Genomic DNA, 17,292 nt, shown 5'->3' on the forward strand with positions numbered 1-17,292 from the left:
AAAGCTTCTCTATATTATACCCTATCTACTGATATGATTATTTTTGAAAAATCTCTTAAATCGACCTGCACTGAATTTTTTAGGGAAAATTCGAAATTTTATAAGCGTTTTCTGTAACGTTTTTTCACGGAATAAAATCCGAAAAATAATTTTTTGAAGAATCATTTGGGTAGAATACTTATCGAAAATTATATTTATTATAATTTTGGTCGATAAAAATAAGCGGATTCAAAACTGGCAAAAACCCTTTCGGCAATTTGTGGACGATTCCGAACCCCCTCATTTTTGAAATTTAATAAGAAAAATAGAACCTTTATTAAATATAGATTTTAAAAAACTTGGTTATAAATTACGAAATTTTCTCACTTGGGCTAAAAAGTGACAATTTGGTCGGAAGCCACCCTTAAAACCGCATTTCTGATATTTTTTTTTCTTTGACATAATGGAGCAGAACCAGTTTAATAACTTCACTCCTAAATCCAATAAGAAGAAATTTGCCGCATACAAGGCTAAAAAAACCAATAGTATTACCATTAATGTAGTTGATGATGAAGAATTACTTGATGACGATGATTTAAACGAGGCCGTTGTTGTAAATGGAGCACAACCTTCATCTAAGGTTGGAGATGATGAAGAGTTACTTGACGATCCAGAACTTACTGCCCAAGTTGTAATTAACAATAATTCAAAAACGAAATCTAAAAATGAAAGAACGCCAAGCTCAGACGAAGAACTCTTAGATGATCCTGATATCTCGGCCACTGTTACAGTTAAGAATAATGGCATTGTTCCCATTCCAAAGCAAAAGAAAAAGAAAGGCGGCCAAAAAGGACAAGCAAAGTCCAATACACCCGATGACGAAGAACTCCTTGACGATCCAGATCTCACATCGACTGTCGTTATAGGAAATCAATTCGTACAAGACAAATTTGCTCCATATAAACCAGAAGAGTATCTTCTTTCGGACGATCAGATCAATGCAGTCATGGATGCATCCAACCCACAACAAGCAAAGCATCCAAAGTCGAAGAAAGCCGACAACAAGCCACAAAATCAAGCCAATGACAAATTTGCTCCATTCAATGCCAACCAATCTCATCAAAACCAACCACAGCCACAAGAAAACAAATACACTCCATTCAAGAACCAGAAATCCGAGCAAAATCAGCAAACAACTGACAAATTTGCTCCTTTCTCAGCCCAACAAGGCCAAAAGAAGGACAACAAGTACTCTACATACCAGCCTCAGTCATACCAGCCGCAAAATACCAAATATAATCCAAATCAGCCACAATACAACAAGAAACCATCCCAGAAGTACCAGCAGCCACAATCTGCAAGGATACCATCCCCAGAACCACAGACGAAAACCAGATATAACCCAATCAAGAAACCCGACCAAAGAAACAGTCGCCAGTACGGAAATGAAGAGTATGTCCCACCATTCCTTCAAAACAACAACCGCCAGGACAATTACCAGAAGAAGCCATATCATCAAAAAGATAATTATCAAAACAACTCTGCCGGCATCATTCACATGAAAGATCTCCTGCAGAATTACTACGACAACACTTCTAAATACGTAGAACCAACACCGGATTATCATGATTTTGATTTACCAAACTACACGAAGACGACATTGATCACAGACATCAAAGTTCCTACAATTGATCCAAATGACCGCGAGTATTTCCCTCCACAGCCAATCCAACCCAGAATGAATCTTCCGAAACAGAACAAGATCATTAAAAAGACACTTGACGAGGTCCTTGCAGAGAATGAGGCCAAACAACAAGTCTCTGGATCAGCCCTTTCTTCCGATCGCCAGATCAATGCAACAAATATTGATTCAATTGCAGCAACTCTTGGAATCAAAGTTCCTTCCTCCAAACAATCAGTATCTACTGTTCCTGCAGAGACATTTAAACCGAAAATCATCATTTCCGGTTCTGGCATCGAGATCACTGTTCGAGAGAAACCAAATCCACAGCAGCAACAGTCGAATTCGATGTCTGTACGTGGTTCTTCACTCAACCAAGGCTTCGTCAAAGAGAAATCATCTAATGATGACATGTCATTCCTCACAGAACAGCCAAAGCCATCATCTGTTGTATCGAGAGACATAAAGTTCGATGAAGATGTAGTTGTAGAACGTCCTGTAATGAAAGGACACGCTGTTGTTGAGAAACAGACTGCAAACAAAGAAATCTTCAAACAATCACTTGTCATCAAACAACCAGATGAATCTCCATCAATATTCGAATCAGATGATGAAGAAAATCACTTGGAAGATCAGAAATTCCTCAATGATGCTCTCGGAATTGAAGATGAAATCGGATTCAATGTCAAAGATGAAGAAATTAAAGAAGAAGAGGAAGAACACGAAGAAGAAGAAGCTGTTGATGATGGAATTTATGTACAAACAGAAGAAACAAATCCAGAAGACATCAAACCAATCAAACCAACAGACATCGTTTCTTCCAAAAATGTCGAAGAACAAACTAAACAACAAGAAGTCAAAGAAGAAATCAAACAAGAAATTAAAGAAGAAGTCAAAGAAGAAGTCAAAGTTGGAGATGAAGAAGAAGAAATTAAGGAGGAAGTCATTATTCCTTCAAGAGTTCAGAGCCAGAAGAGTAAGATGTCGAAGGGTGGATCAACAAATATCATCATTATTGGTGCTGTATTCGTTGTTATTTTGGCGATTGTCGCAAAAATGTTCAAATAAAATAAATAATTATATATATATATATTATGAATCTATTATATATTTTACTTATATTATGTTGGTGTTTGTTGAAGATGAGTTGAGTATATGTTCATATGACTTATTAAATAATTTGTTTTTGTCATGAAGTAATCATGTTAATTGTTATATATAGGGCTATATTTTCACAGAATAGTCCGAGACAATGACATAAATCATAAATTCTTGACATATTAAGGGTGCACTTACGCCCATCTGACTTTAATTCAAATTTTTAACAACTAGCGTGAAGCGTCATTGAAAATTAACCTTAAACACCTGAATTGAAGGACCCATATGTTTTCATAGGGGCGTAAGTGCACCCTTAAATAAATTGTTTTTGTCATGAAATTACTGAACTCATGAATTACCTTTTTTTATGATTTATGAGTATATCTATTTTAAACAATGCAAATAATTCATATTATAATCAGTATCATTCCTAGTCCGACTTTGTCTCCATAACTTGGATGATATCATGAATGATCTCAAAACGATCGCGTTGAACTTTCGCGTTAACAAGCTGTTCGGATAATTCATCACTCGTTGAAGAAAATTCATGTTCGTCGAAATGGTCTGGTTCGGTTGAGAAACCTTGGTCGTGGCATATGACGTCGAAGTCAAGATCTGATTATTCAATATCAGGAACTAAAAAATGGGAATTTCAGATTTCAAGTGATTCGTTTTCGAATTCAATACCTCATTTGAAAACATATGAAAGATTACGTGCAACAACGGGTGACATCTCCGCAAATTTACGACGACATGCAAATGCATCTTTTATATATGACTTTTCTTCATCACGAAGTTTTTGATTTTCTTCCGCAAGCTGTTTCTCATGATCAAGGAGACCATAGATTGAGCCTAACTCTTTGAGAATCAAATCGGTTGATTCTTGGCTCTGTTCGACAATAAGTCAGCGTTTTTTATAGGCATATGTCATTTCTTCAAGTCTTGCGAGTTTAGCTTTAGCGAGAGATTCGAACATTTGATTCAAATAAGTTTGCTGGGTTAATTCTCACACAGATAGACTACAAATGGGCTGGTGACTAGATATTTTTAACATCAGCAAATTATAATTGAACAACTACATACCATATTTCTTTTTTCTGTTTGTAAGTCATAGTGTGTTTAAACTAATAAACTTGAACTTAATGTTTCAATTAGTCAATTCTCAAACATTATGATCTCTAAATAAGATAAATGATTATCTTGGGATTTGCCTTTCTATGGAAAATTAAGCCATATTGCAATATCAAACAGGATTAAAATCGAAAAACATTAAACTCCTTAAACGAATTCATATTTTTTCATAATTTTTGTATGGCCAATAAACAAAAATATAGATACATTAGCAAATATTGATATTTTTATACTCTTTATGAAATCAGGAATGAAATTTGTCACAAAAAAATTTTTTTAGAAAGAAAATTTGATGATTCATCCATTTCTTTTTGGCTTAGCATTTTATGATAAAGAGAGTCCAACTAATATAGGTCATTTAGGCAGAGATGCAAAGCGTTTTCAAAATGAATTCTTCACAATTCCAAATAAAGGATGTAAAGCTCCCCATACAAAGAAGGTCGGCGGCAAATGTGTGTGCGAGCCAGGCTTTCCATATGGAAACCCAGAAGTCCTTGCAGGATGCTTTAGATGCAATGAAGATTGTCCAGATTATTCGAATTGTTCATACCCAGGAAAATGCCGATGTATTCCTGGATATTCAGATGAAGAAACATCATCATGCGTACCAAAAGCACCAGAATTACTTTCAATTCAACCAGAATTCGCACAATTTTTTTCATCAATCGCACTCAACGTTACATTTAAAACAGATCCCGGCGCTTCATTTCCAATAGGCTACTTGAAATTCAAAAATCAAATAGTTAAATGCAAAGGAAACGGAGTTAATCAATATAATTGTTCGATTAATCAAGTTGGCCTCCCAGGAGCTTTTGAAGTTTCCATTTCCTTTGATCAGAAGTCATGGTCTAAGGAAATCGTAGAATTGACTGTTATTGGCTTTGATTTAGCCAATTTAATCTTAGGATCGTTTTTGCTGTTGGTTGGAATCACAATTATAGTTGGCATTATTAGAATAAGAAAAGCTACTAAAAGAGCCGGAATTACTGAAGTTCCTTTCATTCAGAAGCAAATCCAGGCGTTTAAATGATATATTTGTTTGTTATGTAAATATTACAATAAAGAAATTACTATCGAAGATATCTATTCTTTACATAAAATTATTTTTTCTTCAAAATGACGAATTATACATTAATGAGATAATGTCTTTAAAGATACTTAAAAAGGGGTGCGCTCAGGTCTATACTTAATGACCAAAGAGTTTGATTTACCATGATTCAACTTTGTATGTTACAAATTCGGACGATAGACACATAAAAACTCATTTCAAATATATTTTTGCATAAATGATCAACAATAAGAACAGGGGCAATTATAAATTGTTATTGAATTTATTAAAGTTACTTATTGAATTATTTCAATACTTTCGATTAGTTTTCAGAAAAATATTGTATTTTTTTGGAATGATTGCATTTTTCTTATTAAGATCTTCAGTTGCCATTACTTGGTGCAATGATGAAGATGTTATTGAAATTAGACCAGGAATGATAGAAACACGAACAATTCTAAGTAATCATCGTTTATGTATTTCAGGTTCCGTTGTGATCAAATCCGATAAACCATTCGAAGCTGAATACCAAGAATACAATCGATATAGTGACGCATATAAGGACCTGTCATTGGAAAAAGAAGGAAAAAGGCAAAATATTTTTGTATTAGGTTCTTATTATTTCGATGTCAAGATGAGTATAAAAGCAGTAAATGAATTAGAAGATATACAAATATCAGTCATGGGTGTTACACCTTCATTTGAAAACGATCCAAAAGCAAGTGATGGATATTCCGAATCATTCGGCGTCTTTACTTCATTTAAATCGTTCGACTGTACAGTGACATTACCTAGTATAAGTCGGCTTATCGTAACTGCAATTAATCAAGTTCCACTAAAATTCACTGTCAAACATCCCGATGATGTAGAACTAAGAATAAATGCAAATGGTCAGGAAGATGCAACAACTGGAAATAATGTAAGACTTATCCTGTACAACAAAGGTGAAACGATACAGCACCCGTAGATCCCCAGTTTTCAAATCCTTTTGGAGAAGACATTTTCTTTATTTTGCCAGGAGATAACGCTTATACTCTAGAAGAAGCAATAGAATATACAAATGAAAAAAGTGTATTATTCAAAACTAATTTCGAAACAAACGCAGAATCATGCACAGAAGTAATAAGTTTCCAAGGTCATCCATTTAGAACCACATTAGATATCGGACATTCCCAAACAAAGTGTATTCAAGGAAGTTATGTTTTCGCATAAAGGAAAAATTTCAGTGTTACTGTTTATGACACAGAAAAGAACGAAAAATATGGAGAATATTCAAATATATTTAGTGTAAGTGGATCAAAATATAAAAGTGTTGTTTCATGTTATTCTCCAATACAACAATGCAAAGTTCAACTTTATACAATTGGAGAAGCTGTAAATAATGACACTTTAACTATTCATTCGATTTTCACAACAAAAGATTTTCTCGAGTTCAATCAAAAAGTTGTTGACTTCAAAGATGAAAAGGAGACATTTGTTTTGACTGCATTCAACCCACAAGAAATAACAGTTGAAGGAAAATCGCAAAATGGTATGAAATTTTCTCTTCTGAATGAAAATGACGAAACAACATCAGGAAACATTAATGGCCACATCATTATGGGTTCTCCTGTTGTTGAAGAAGGACAACTTTATAATGAAACAGGATTTGATCTATCTATAAATCTTGTCAATAATGAACAACAAACAGTATCCGATTCGCTTTTATTCTATGACATTTTATATGAAATACCTTCCGGTGTCAATACTGAACAAGAAGTGATTTCTTATTGTCAAAACAGTACCATAACAGTAATTCGTGAAAATAATTTAGGTGGTGATGATTTGGAGTATTATAGACTACCTGGAACAATGATTTCACATATTTCCGGATCACCTTTTTATTTAATCATGGGAATAGTCTACCTTATTGTATTGGTATCTCTAGCCCTTTGGGTATGTTTTTATTGGAAAAAATCAGACAAACAGAAAGGTAAACAAACTAAAGGAAAACCTGTTCCGGTAGAAAATTCCAATGATAATAAAAAGTAAAAATAAAATTTTAATTAATTTTTCTTGTGATTTCAATAATGTGAATCAATTTCAATTCAATTATCCAATAGGGAAGAAACAATGCTTGACATTCAAGACTTACTAATCAATTTTTCTACTGAAAAAAGATAGTTTTGATGGGGAAAAAGTTACTATAAATCACTTTTTGCAATTAAAAAAAGGATATAATATTGTATACAATTATATTTTATTTTGTTTCTATTATTAGAAAATGCTCGTGTAAGATATAGAATCACTCTTTGATTTGGAACGCGATCTGGAGTATGAATAACTTTTCTCATCTGAACCGGAATCTAAACTTTCGTTTTGTTTTGGTTCTTCATTTTTTACTCTTCTACGCTTACTTGAAGATTCGTCATCAGACATATCATCTTTTTTCTTTGAATATGAATAACTCAAAGATTCTGAACTATGATCTTTATTTTGTTCGTTGTCTTTATTTATTTCTTCATTCGATGTTTTATTTGATTTTTCTTGTTCTTCCTCTTCTTTTTGTGGTTTTGAATTCATATTATTATCATCATCAGAAATTATAATTTCTTCATTGGCTTGACTCTTTTTCTTATTTAGAATTGTCATAATTACAACGTAAACAACAACTGCAATAGAAAGAATTATTGTAAGAATAATTACAATAATGAGAATCAATTTTCCGTGGCCCTGATCAATTGTTTCTTCAACTTTATTAAAATCTATAACTTCTTGCTTTGTTTTTCCTCCTCCATTTGAAGGTAATCTTAAATACAAATCATTTTCTATTAATTCTCCATCAGTTGCATTCCCTTCTAATGATTCGACTTCAGGAGTAACTGTAACTTTGATCTTTTGCATTGATATTTAAAGAGGAAATGTTCACCTCATCACGAAAGATTTTGACAAAATCATAATAAGGATAAATTGTGACAGTATTTGCTGTAATTTCATTTGTTGAAAAACTATCAGATGCCGACATATAGGTTTTAAGCTGATCGCTATTACTTGTTATATTGACCTTAAATTTGTTTTTGTTATGGACAGTGATTGAAAACATATCAATTTCTTCTTCATTTATTATGATTTCTTTTTCAACTGTAAAACTTGAATTTGTTGTAAATGTTGATTCTATTTTCATTGGTGTCATCATAAACCTCTTTTTTACTGGTGGCAAAACACTTATAGCTTGAATTGTACATGATTCTGATTTTGATTTGCACTCTAATTTTATTAATTGGCTGATTCTTTCATCAGGTCTTTCAGTTGTTATACTAAAAGGATTTTCATATTTCTTTACAATTATTTTAGGGGATAAATTGTTATTTGATGACTTATAATGTGATGTATCATTATATTCAACTGTTGCAATGAAATCATCTTTGCTTTCCAACACAAAATTTCCATAAAGACACTGACATTCTCCTGGTTGAATTGTGAATAATTTTGAATCTGTGTATTTCAAACCAATATCATGGCCTTTTTCTATAAATTCTGGGCTCCATATTTCATGATTCAAACATTCTTCTGTTTCATTAGTTACAAAAGAAGGAGAAAATCTAAATTCTTCTTCAAATGGATGTTGGGTTTTAGTGAAAGCGTCAACTTGGGATTTTGAATAAATTCCCATTTTAGTTGGCATAAGAAAGAATTGATTCATTGGAAAATATGATTTAGTTCTGACATGACCTGAACTACAATATGAAAAGAAATATTCTCTTTTCGATTTAGAATAAGGGGTCAAATCCCACAACCCAACTATCTTGTCATCTGGATCTAAGTTGGCTCGATCCAAACTTTCGATCGCATGACCATTAAAAGCGGTTAGACGCATTCTTTTTTTAATAATTGAATTGAAAGCAATAAACTTCTGAGAGAAAATAACTTTCGTAGAAAATGCTGAATATTTGATATTTTTATCTTCAATTACAGATGCATCAAGATTAACAAACTGTATTAAAAATGGTGAATTTTCATCTATTGGTGAAATTCTCCAATAAAAGTTATTCCCTGACTGTAAATTATTTATAATTGCAAAAGGATTTGAATAAGTGTGAATTGTTTGAGATGACTGACTTGTATAATAATATTCAGTTTTTATTGTCATATTTGATGCTACAAATCCATTGTCTTTGCAGCAAAAATAATATCCTCTTGGAATTTCAAGTGTTGTCAAACCTGATGAAGCGTTGTAGATGTATTTCATGCATTTCGTTTGAAAATCATTTGAATATGCCGTCCAAACCAAAAGATTGAATACAAAGTACATTTCTAACGACGATTATTATTGATTCAAAATTTTATATATTAAATATTAGCCGTTAGTTGATTTATGATAAAATTAGTATGACATATTTGAATTGTTAGCGTCTTTTTGATAAAGAGAAATCCATTGTAATTTAATTATAAATAGAATGGTGGTTTCCCTTGTTTGTATTTAATTTTAAATTCAATTCAAAAAGGCCATTCTGAAATATGCTGTCAATTTTTGGTAATTTTGAATGGTCTTTCAAACATATGTAAAGAAATACCAGATTCTATTACCTTATAATTTTTTTTAAATGAAAAATCGAGGGGTAAATATTTTTGAATGTTATAGACCGAAAATAGATTTTTTCGGTTTTCTCTTCAAATAATTGAAAGAATGATACTATTATAGGTTTATTATATTATATAGCATATAATCATGCTATAGCCGAAAATTATAAGTTTTGAGAAGATTGAATATAACACAAATAAATTTGAATGTAAGTTAAATTGCTTGTTGTTTTTAATAGCTATTTAATGAGAAATCCAATATTGCAAAATTCAAATTGAATGATTGAAAGAACAGAAAAAGTCATTCTTTTCAATTTCGAATATGTTTCATTGTATTTATAATTATATGGCAAATAAGATATTTAAACTTGTTTTTTGAAGGAAAATTCACAAAATTGAATAAATTCAAATAATTTTTATTCAAAAAGAAACTAGTTATTTGAGTTTATTACTAATTATCTATTCAAACTACAAAGTTTGTAATTTAAAATATTTTGTGAGATCAGATTGAATTAATTCAAGGTTCTTTTCAATTAATATTAATGACCATATTACGCATTTTCGAACATTCTAAACCAAATATATAAAAATGGGAGACGAATGTTAAATTTGCTAGACATGGGGGAGTTGTCTGCAAAGTTTTAGCTCTTATCTCTAACAAAAAATTAATTTTTAAAAAAATGACCGAATACGTTTCACAGCGAGAAAAAAATAAAAGGCAAGATAGAATTTTCTAGACATAAAGAAGTTGTTTACCGAGTTTTAGCTCTTATCTCTAACAAAAAATTAATTTTTAAAAAAATGACCGAATACGTTTCACAGCGAGAAAAAAATAAAAGGCAAGATAGAATTTTCTAGACATAAAGAAGTTGTCTACCAAGTGTCAGCTGTTACTTCTTCTCAATACTGATATAAAATAAAAATCTTTATTATTTATTTAACCTTTATTGTTTCATTAAACTTCATTTATTTTATATTATAGTTTTATTCTTTTAGCTACTTGTAAAATAATCTAATTTTATATCATCATTTTACCGGATTATTCTTCAGTACATCGATTGTGTATCTAAAATAATATCATTATCCTTATTCTGTTTTTTCCAAAATTCTTTTAAATATCTTTTTTGGTTAGATTACTTTAAACTTTTTACTTTTATTTTTTAATTTCAAAAAAAATTTGGTGATTGTTCTATTCTGTTACAATGTGCATTATCATATTCTAATGAATTATTCATTACATACATTTAAAAAAACTTGTTAAAAATGAAATTAAAAAATTATGTTTATTATTACGCTGTGAATGTGTCAACAGCGGTCATGCCTGTATCTGTATCCCATATTTGCCACAACCTTTCTGTATCTGCATTTGTGTATTTCGGTTTCAGCTGATACATTTGATTTGGCGTGTAATTTGTTCCAGTTAATGGATTAATTGGGAGATCTTCATGCGGTGTGTTATTATTGTACTCCCAAATAAAGGCAGGAATAGCCTGAATGCTTTGGCAGCGCTCCAATGTCGGCCAGAATCTCTCAATCTTAGTTAGTATACATAACATGGGTACGGAGGCACTGCGTTCCACCGTACCCCTGTTATGTGAATTTGACACTTTACAAAACTGTTAACGTATATTTTACAACACAAACGACAACACTAACTTAACCTTAAATATTTACAAAGCCGCCAACCACTTCACTTCACTAATGAAAAAATAAACGTTCTCACTAACGTTCCCACTAATGTTCTCATTTACAAAAGTATTGCAGCGCTTCCCATTGCTGTGCTTCACACAATAGTTCATATTCTTCAGTATCGCTGCTGTCACTCCAATCGTCAGAGTCAAAATCACTGTCAAAATAAATGTATGTAAGTTTTGACAAAGCTAATGAAACACGCTTACCGTTTGTATCTATTGCTTTTATATATCTCCCATTATGTTTGTTGTCGTAAACGCTCAAACTAACTTTACCCTTTCTCCCTCGTATCTGATAGAATGTATTTTCACGAGGAACGAAGAACAAATTCTTGAACTCATGACCGTTGTAGTTTGTTATCTCAATAGTTTTCGTCATTTACATCCAAATAAAAATTTTCAGTAAAAATAAACTTAAAAATAAATGATATCACCACTCCCACACGTATGAAAACATAGCACAAAAATAAATTTAGGGTAGAAGGTTAGATCTAACCTCATTTCTAACCTCATTTCTAACCCTGTTGAATTCATTGCTTTATAACTCTCTTCCTTTATCCAACTCTTCTAACTTCTTCCTAAGTTCAGCAATGTTGTCCTCATGAAGTTTAATCTTTCTCAAAATTCCTTCTTTATCTAATGGTTGCTTTATCTTTCTAAACTGAACTCTACCATCCTTCATAGTATGAATGTAAAAACCTTCTGGAATAGTTCCTGATTTAATGTATTCTACCAAAAACTTTTGTTTCATTGCTTCAGTGACTTTAGTCGTCATTTCAATCAAATAAAAATTTTAATATTAAATAAAAATAACGTTATTTTTTCAGTAAGGAAACGCAGGAGTTTTACGATTTATTTGAGGAGTAGGTTCTGGTTTAAATGTTGGAGTCGGTTTAGGAGTTGACTTTTGAACAGGAGTTTGTACTTCCATAGGTTCAGGAGTCATTGAAGGTTTTGCTTGTGAAGGCGTTGGTTTTGGCGAAGGTGTTGGAGTTTGTTTAACTTCAGCTACTTCAGTATTATTTACAACATTTGCTTTATTTCTTTTCAACATCATTACTGCTCCTGCTGTAGCTAGCAAACCTAGTGGGAGACCATATTTTATATAAGGACTTGACCAAATGTTTTTGACAGGAGCTGGTGGAACACCTAACCTTGGTGAGACTGCTCTTTGCCATTGTGCAGCTCGTAAGAAATATTCAATAGGTGCTCCATAATCGTTTGGTAAAGTTTGTTTCACAGATGGTGAAGGTTCACGAGAGCTTGATGAAGAACTCATTTATAAGCTTTAAAAATAAACGTTCATCCTTTATTCCTCACTGTCGTCCGTAGCTAAGTTATAGTCATCTAATCTTATTATGGGGATGCCATTAGCACGCACCTGAATGGCAAAGCAACAATCCCTCATAAATCCAATAAGTGGCTTTGGTACGTTTTCAGTTGCTAGTTCAATAGGTCCTTTAACAGACAATTTGTATGTTATTGGAGCAGTAGATGTTTGACCTTGCTGGAAGCAAAAGTCCACTTCAGTTGGAAAACCACATAAGAAATGTGTGTTGTCATAGCTATCCATTTATGTTCCACACTACCATCATCCACCAATGACCTCATAACATCTTCATTAAATCCAATCATATCATTGTTTGTATTGCAAGCGTTCGCAACCATTTCATAAAATACAGGTCCATATGATTTTTCAGGTTCTGCAGGCATATTTCCATAAGCTCCCATGGAAAGCTGAAGATATTTAAACTTAGGGTTCTCAAAATTAACATAATAGTTGTCTTTCTTTCTAAATAGTGCCCAAATACTTTTAACATTAATAGGCGTATAAGCTGCTGTAAATGTTGCACTTGAACTATCTGTATTCTTTGAGAATGAACCGTCCATAGGAATCCAATCCATAACTTTAACAGGAAAACATAAAGCCTCGTTTGTATAATGTTCTACAAGTTCTGTATAAATGTTAGGGTCTAAAGAGAATGACTTTGGATGAATGAAAGTTAGTATCCCTAAGTTGTGTACTGAGGCACTGCGCGCCTCCATACACCACTTAGCGGTTTTGACACTTTACGAAACCGTTAACGTATATTTTACAACACAAACGACAACACTAACTTAACCTTAAATATTTATAAAACCGCCAACCACTTCACCTCACTAATGAAAAAATAAACGTTTTCACTAACGAACTCACTAATGAAAAAATAAACGTTCTCACTTACAAACGTATTGCAACTCCTCCCATTGCTGTGCTTCACATAACAGCTCATAATCTTCTGACTCACTTTCTTCTTCATATAGGTCAAAGTCACTGTCAAAATAAATGTTAGTAAGTTTTGACAAAGCTAATGAAACACGTTTACCGTTTGTATCGTATGCTTGTATAAACTTTCCATTCTTCATTCCTTCATAAACGCTCAAACTAACTTTACCTTTTCTCCCTCGTATCTGATAGAATGTATTTTCACGAGGAACGAAGAACAAATTCTTGAACTCATGACCGTTGTAGTTTGTTATCTCAATAGTTTTCGTCATTTACATAAAAATAAAATAAAAATAAAATAAAAAATAAACTTAAAATTAATGATATCACCACTCCCACACGTATGAAAACATAGCGCAAAAATAAATTTAGGTGAAGTGGTGAAATCTCACCTCTTTTTTCACCTCTTTTTTCACCTCATGAATTCATTGCTTTATAACTCTCTTCCTTGGTTTCTTTTTAGTTGCTTTCTTCACGTCTGTCTCCAACTTGACTGTCTTTCTTCTTCGTCCGTAATGATACCAGTTACTTCCACCAGTCAATGGGTCAAATGGTCTTTCGTAAGGGTTTCCATACATTCCATAGGGACCATACGGAAGAACTGCTGGTGGAGGAAGAGTTCCATCGACTCTATTTAAATGCATTGTTTCACCTTTCATCTGGTCATTAAAGTCTTTTGCGTGTTTTGAAAACTCATCGTCCTTTCCTAAAGCATTTTCCGACTCAGTCGCAACCAAATTGGATGCTTTATTTATGAGCCCTATTTTATTTAATCTTAACTTCTTTGCAACCCAGCCTCCAATCTTCCCTTTATTTGCATCTAATGTCTTCGAAACCCTTCCTCCACTCATTTTATTTACTGCGTCATAAGCTCCAAGTGCTTTTGCTCCAAATGCTAATGCTTTTGTTCCCATTGCGCCTAAAGCTGCCCAAGCTACATTTACACCATATTAAAATCATCTCTCTTCAATATTATCTCATAAAAGTTCTCGTTACTGGAGAAAGTCAATGAAACATAAACATTCTCACGGGCTTCGCCCTCACCGCTTTGCGGTCTATCTAACTTCTTTCTTATCTCATCTATTCGCTTCAAAATGTCTGAACAATTGCTAACATCTTCTACAACAGTTATTTCATCATGACTGACCTTCAAGAACAAGCTCATTTAATATGCAATTAAAATCATCTCAATAATGAGTCCATCCTTTCCATCTTTAGGTAGCACAACATCTTTCATTGAAGAAGGTTCGACAAGTCTTATGTTAAACTTACTGACAAAGTTTGTTATACTATAATGCTTCGGTGGCGAATACATGTAGTTTGAAAGACATAATATAGATTCTTCAGCAAATTCACTTATACTGGATTTTATAACAATGTTCTCACGAGACCAAATACCACCAATTGACAATCTTGTAAGCAATCCTGCTGAACCTTCTACTGTAAACATCGATGGTAACATTCCACGAAGGTCATCTATTGACATCGTTGAGTCACTGAATTTAAATATTTTCTTAAAGCAATCGTCATTATCTAACCATGCAATAGCTTTGAAGTTTTCATTCGAATATACATCTGCTTCATTAAATGTAAAACCTGACTTCTTTGCAGAGATGACTTTAAAATCTATTGAGTTTGTTTCAAAATTATATGCTATGGTAACTTCTGAAGGTAATGGATGCCCTTCCGCAGTAAGTTGTTCTCTCACTACCGTTTGAAGCTTTGTGTTAAAAACTTTCATGTCATCTCTGTGTCTAGGTTCACATACACAGCAATGGGAAAACTATCTTGCTTCTTTGTTTCATCATTATACCTCAAAACATTAAAGTTCTTCAATAATATTGTCCTTCCTGCTGGAATACTTCGAACCTGTCTGATTTCAATAGCTTTCTCACCTCCTACATACTCTACCCAGTGTCTTGGATATTCATAAGTATACTGACTTTCTTGAATTTTGGTTGGTTTCATCATAACGTGTTCATAGTATATCTTTATACTCTTGTCAGTTAGACTCGGTGCTATGTTCTGAATATTTCTGACTTGCATTTTTAATGGAGATAAAATGAAGCATTTAATACATGACGTAGATGAAGACATGAATGAAACTACAGACAAACTTAACTCTTCTCTCATTCTTCCTTTCAGCAAAGATTATGAATTCTGTTCAAATGGTGTGTATTTCTATTGTGGAAAGATGGGTTCAGGTAAGACATTTAACCTCATTCGTCATATACTCATAACAAGCGTTTAGGTCAAGATTCATATTATGACCAAATCATTATATCAGCAACTTCAGACTCTATGGACTCAACAGCGAAAACATTTATGTCAAAAGTTCAAGCATCTGTCGTTAAAGTTCCAGATAGCGAACTCATTGAATTTCTTCAACGTTACGTTCGACGTAAGAGGAAATATTATGCCATCGTTGAATTTATACAGTCAGGAATGCAAAAGACTTCAGAAGAGATGGAAAGAATTATTGACAAACACCACTTACGTCAATACTCAGGAGTTTACGATATGAAACGACTTACAAAACTACATTCTGTCAAAACTTTCAAAATACCCCTTCAAAAAGTATCCTTCAAATTACTCTGCTCGTTTGCGACGACTTCGCCGGAAAAGGTTTAGTGTCAAAGCCTGACTCACCATTAGCTAACATCATTACTAAAGTCAGACATTACCACTTAACTGTAGCAATACTTATGCAAACATGGCGTTTTCTTGCTTTAAACATAAAACGTCTCATAACTGACTTCGTTATCTTTCAAGGTTTCTCACGTTATGATATTGAACTCATTTGGAAACAGTCAGGTATAACATTACCTTTTTGAAGAAATTTGGGAAGCATATAAGTCTTCATCTCTCCTCGTTCATACCTTGAGATTCATATCATGACTAATACCATTAAAGTCAAAAATATTCCATGGGAACGACCAACATTTTTTAAAGTTTAACCTTCAATTGACTGATGGTAAACAAATTCCATGCATCTCTGTCGCCATTTCTGTTAATATTTTTGCTGTCATTCATATCATCCACTTCTCCATCCGTTAGCTTTTGAGGATATGCGTTAGAATAGCTGTTCTTAAATGAAGGCTTTTCACCTTTTAGCGCATAAACTCTATAACTTTCTGCATACTTTATGTTTGAACCTCCTGAGCCATCATTGACATAAATTTTTATAGGCTTCCACCCTTTGTTCATGTTCCTGCTTCTTCCCTTAGCTCTTTTGTTCAGTAGTTCTACATCTTTTACACAGCACCTGTCTCAGTGAATTCAACAATATTTTCATTCGTTAGCTTTACATTCAAACCCTTGTCGATTATTGTTCATTTCATACATATAAAAGGTTTTTATTCTATATGAAATGAGAAGCAAATCCATCTTAGCTGGTGCCGTTAATGTTCCAATTGAACCAACATCAAATGTTGACTCACGAACGACAAACAATATTGTCATAAAGAACTATAGTTCAGAGTGTTTGAAAGAAAAAGAACCAGAACTGAAATCCGTGAATTTAAACTCAGCTTCAAACGCTAACGCTACATCAGATGTTAAGTTAGAGTATCCACCACTGGACCAAGTTCTTTCAAGAGAAGCCAACGACAACCCTTACAAATGTTCAAACAAATCCTTCAGATAACGTAGACCATTACCTTCTTCAGTTATACCAAACAATTTTACTCAAAGACGATAAGAAGCTTTTGACAAATCTTATAAGCAAGAACCAAATAATTCTAACAAAGGAGGACCTTGAAAATGTTATATCACGAATAACAGGGAAACAATGTGTCATTGACTATCTGACCCTGAAATCGAATGCTGTGGTCAAACG

At 32.9% G+C, this 17,292-nt stretch overlaps 8 protein-coding genes and 1 pseudogene across 9 annotated transcripts, besides 10 other annotated features; 4 read left to right on the forward strand and 5 right to left on the reverse strand.

The window, feature by feature from the left end:
- Nucleotides 1-403: part of a mobile genetic element that runs on past the window's edge.
- Nucleotides 404-428: 25 nt separating this feature from the next.
- TVAGG3_0084610 (uncharacterized protein) lies at nt 429-2,807 on the forward strand (the record flags this gene model as incomplete). Its single annotated transcript, XM_001311673.2, has 1 exon — nt 443-2,728. The coding sequence occupies one exon, from the start codon at nt 443-445 to the stop codon at nt 2,726-2,728; it is 2,286 nt and encodes a 761-aa protein (XP_001311674.1).
- A 133-nt stretch (nt 2,808-2,940) lies between these two features.
- Nucleotides 2,941-3,074: a mobile genetic element.
- A 1,098-nt stretch (nt 3,075-4,172) lies between these two features.
- Nucleotides 4,173-5,174, forward strand: TVAGG3_0084630 (uncharacterized protein; the record flags this gene model as incomplete). The annotated part of the gene is made up of 1 exon (XM_001311672.1): nt 4,182-4,919. One exon carries the CDS (start codon nt 4,182-4,184, stop codon nt 4,917-4,919), a length of 738 nt encoding a protein of 245 aa, XP_001311673.1.
- A 118-nt stretch (nt 5,175-5,292) lies between these two features.
- Nucleotides 5,293-6,081, forward strand: TVAGG3_0084640 (uncharacterized protein; the record flags this gene model as incomplete). The annotated part of the gene is made up of 1 exon (XM_001311671.1): nt 5,293-5,904. The coding sequence occupies one exon, from the start codon at nt 5,293-5,295 to the stop codon at nt 5,902-5,904; it is 612 nt and encodes a 203-aa protein (XP_001311672.1).
- Nucleotides 6,082-6,470: 389 nt separating this feature from the next.
- On the forward strand, nt 6,471-6,968 carry TVAGG3_0084650 (uncharacterized protein; the record flags this gene model as incomplete). Its single annotated transcript, XM_001311670.1, has 1 exon — nt 6,471-6,968. One exon carries the CDS (start codon nt 6,471-6,473, stop codon nt 6,966-6,968), a length of 498 nt encoding a protein of 165 aa, XP_001311671.1.
- Nucleotides 6,969-7,193: 225 nt separating this feature from the next.
- On the reverse strand, nt 7,194-7,986 carry TVAGG3_0084660 (uncharacterized protein; the record flags this gene model as incomplete). Its single annotated transcript, XM_001311669.2, has 1 exon — nt 7,194-7,820. One exon carries the CDS (start codon nt 7,818-7,820, stop codon nt 7,194-7,196), a length of 627 nt encoding a protein of 208 aa, XP_001311670.1.
- A 1,566-nt stretch (nt 7,987-9,552) lies between these two features.
- Nucleotides 9,553-10,391: a mobile genetic element.
- Nucleotides 9,553-10,391: a terminal%2Cinverted (terminal inverted repeat of Banshee-A1 transposon ID:TVAGG3_0084670).
- A 105-nt stretch (nt 10,392-10,496) lies between these two features.
- Nucleotides 10,497-10,525: a mobile genetic element.
- Nucleotides 10,497-10,525: a terminal%2Cinverted (terminal inverted repeat of ISTv1 transposon ID:TVAGG3_0084680).
- Nucleotides 10,526-11,035: 510 nt separating this feature from the next.
- Nucleotides 11,036-11,726: a terminal%2Cinverted (terminal inverted repeat of Maverick-1A transposon ID:TVAGG3_0084690).
- Nucleotides 11,036-13,207: a mobile genetic element.
- Nucleotides 11,727-11,963, reverse strand: TVAGG3_0084700 (uncharacterized protein; the record flags this gene model as incomplete). Its single annotated transcript, XM_051222194.1, has 1 exon — nt 11,727-11,963. One exon carries the CDS (start codon nt 11,961-11,963, stop codon nt 11,727-11,729), a length of 237 nt encoding a protein of 78 aa, XP_051107180.1.
- Nucleotides 12,012-12,467, reverse strand: TVAGG3_0084710 (uncharacterized protein; the record flags this gene model as incomplete). The annotated part of the gene is made up of 1 exon (XM_051222195.1): nt 12,012-12,467. One exon carries the CDS (start codon nt 12,465-12,467, stop codon nt 12,012-12,014), a length of 456 nt encoding a protein of 151 aa, XP_051107181.1.
- Nucleotides 13,208-13,405: a terminal%2Cinverted (terminal inverted repeat of Maverick-1B transposon ID:TVAGG3_0084720).
- Nucleotides 13,208-17,292: part of a mobile genetic element that runs on past the window's edge.
- On the reverse strand, nt 13,406-13,726 carry TVAGG3_0084730 (uncharacterized protein; the record flags this gene model as incomplete). The annotated part of the gene is made up of 1 exon (XM_051222196.1): nt 13,406-13,726. One exon carries the CDS (start codon nt 13,724-13,726, stop codon nt 13,406-13,408), a length of 321 nt encoding a protein of 106 aa, XP_051107182.1.
- On the reverse strand, nt 13,993-14,394 carry TVAGG3_0084740 (annotated as a pseudogene). Its single transcript has one exon. A coding segment is annotated over exon 1 (402 nt).

This window comes from Trichomonas vaginalis, chromosome IV, assembly GCF_026262505.1.
Source record: "Trichomonas vaginalis G3 chromosome IV, whole genome shotgun sequence".
NCBI classification, from domain to species: domain Eukaryota; phylum Parabasalia; order Trichomonadida; family Trichomonadidae; genus Trichomonas; species Trichomonas vaginalis.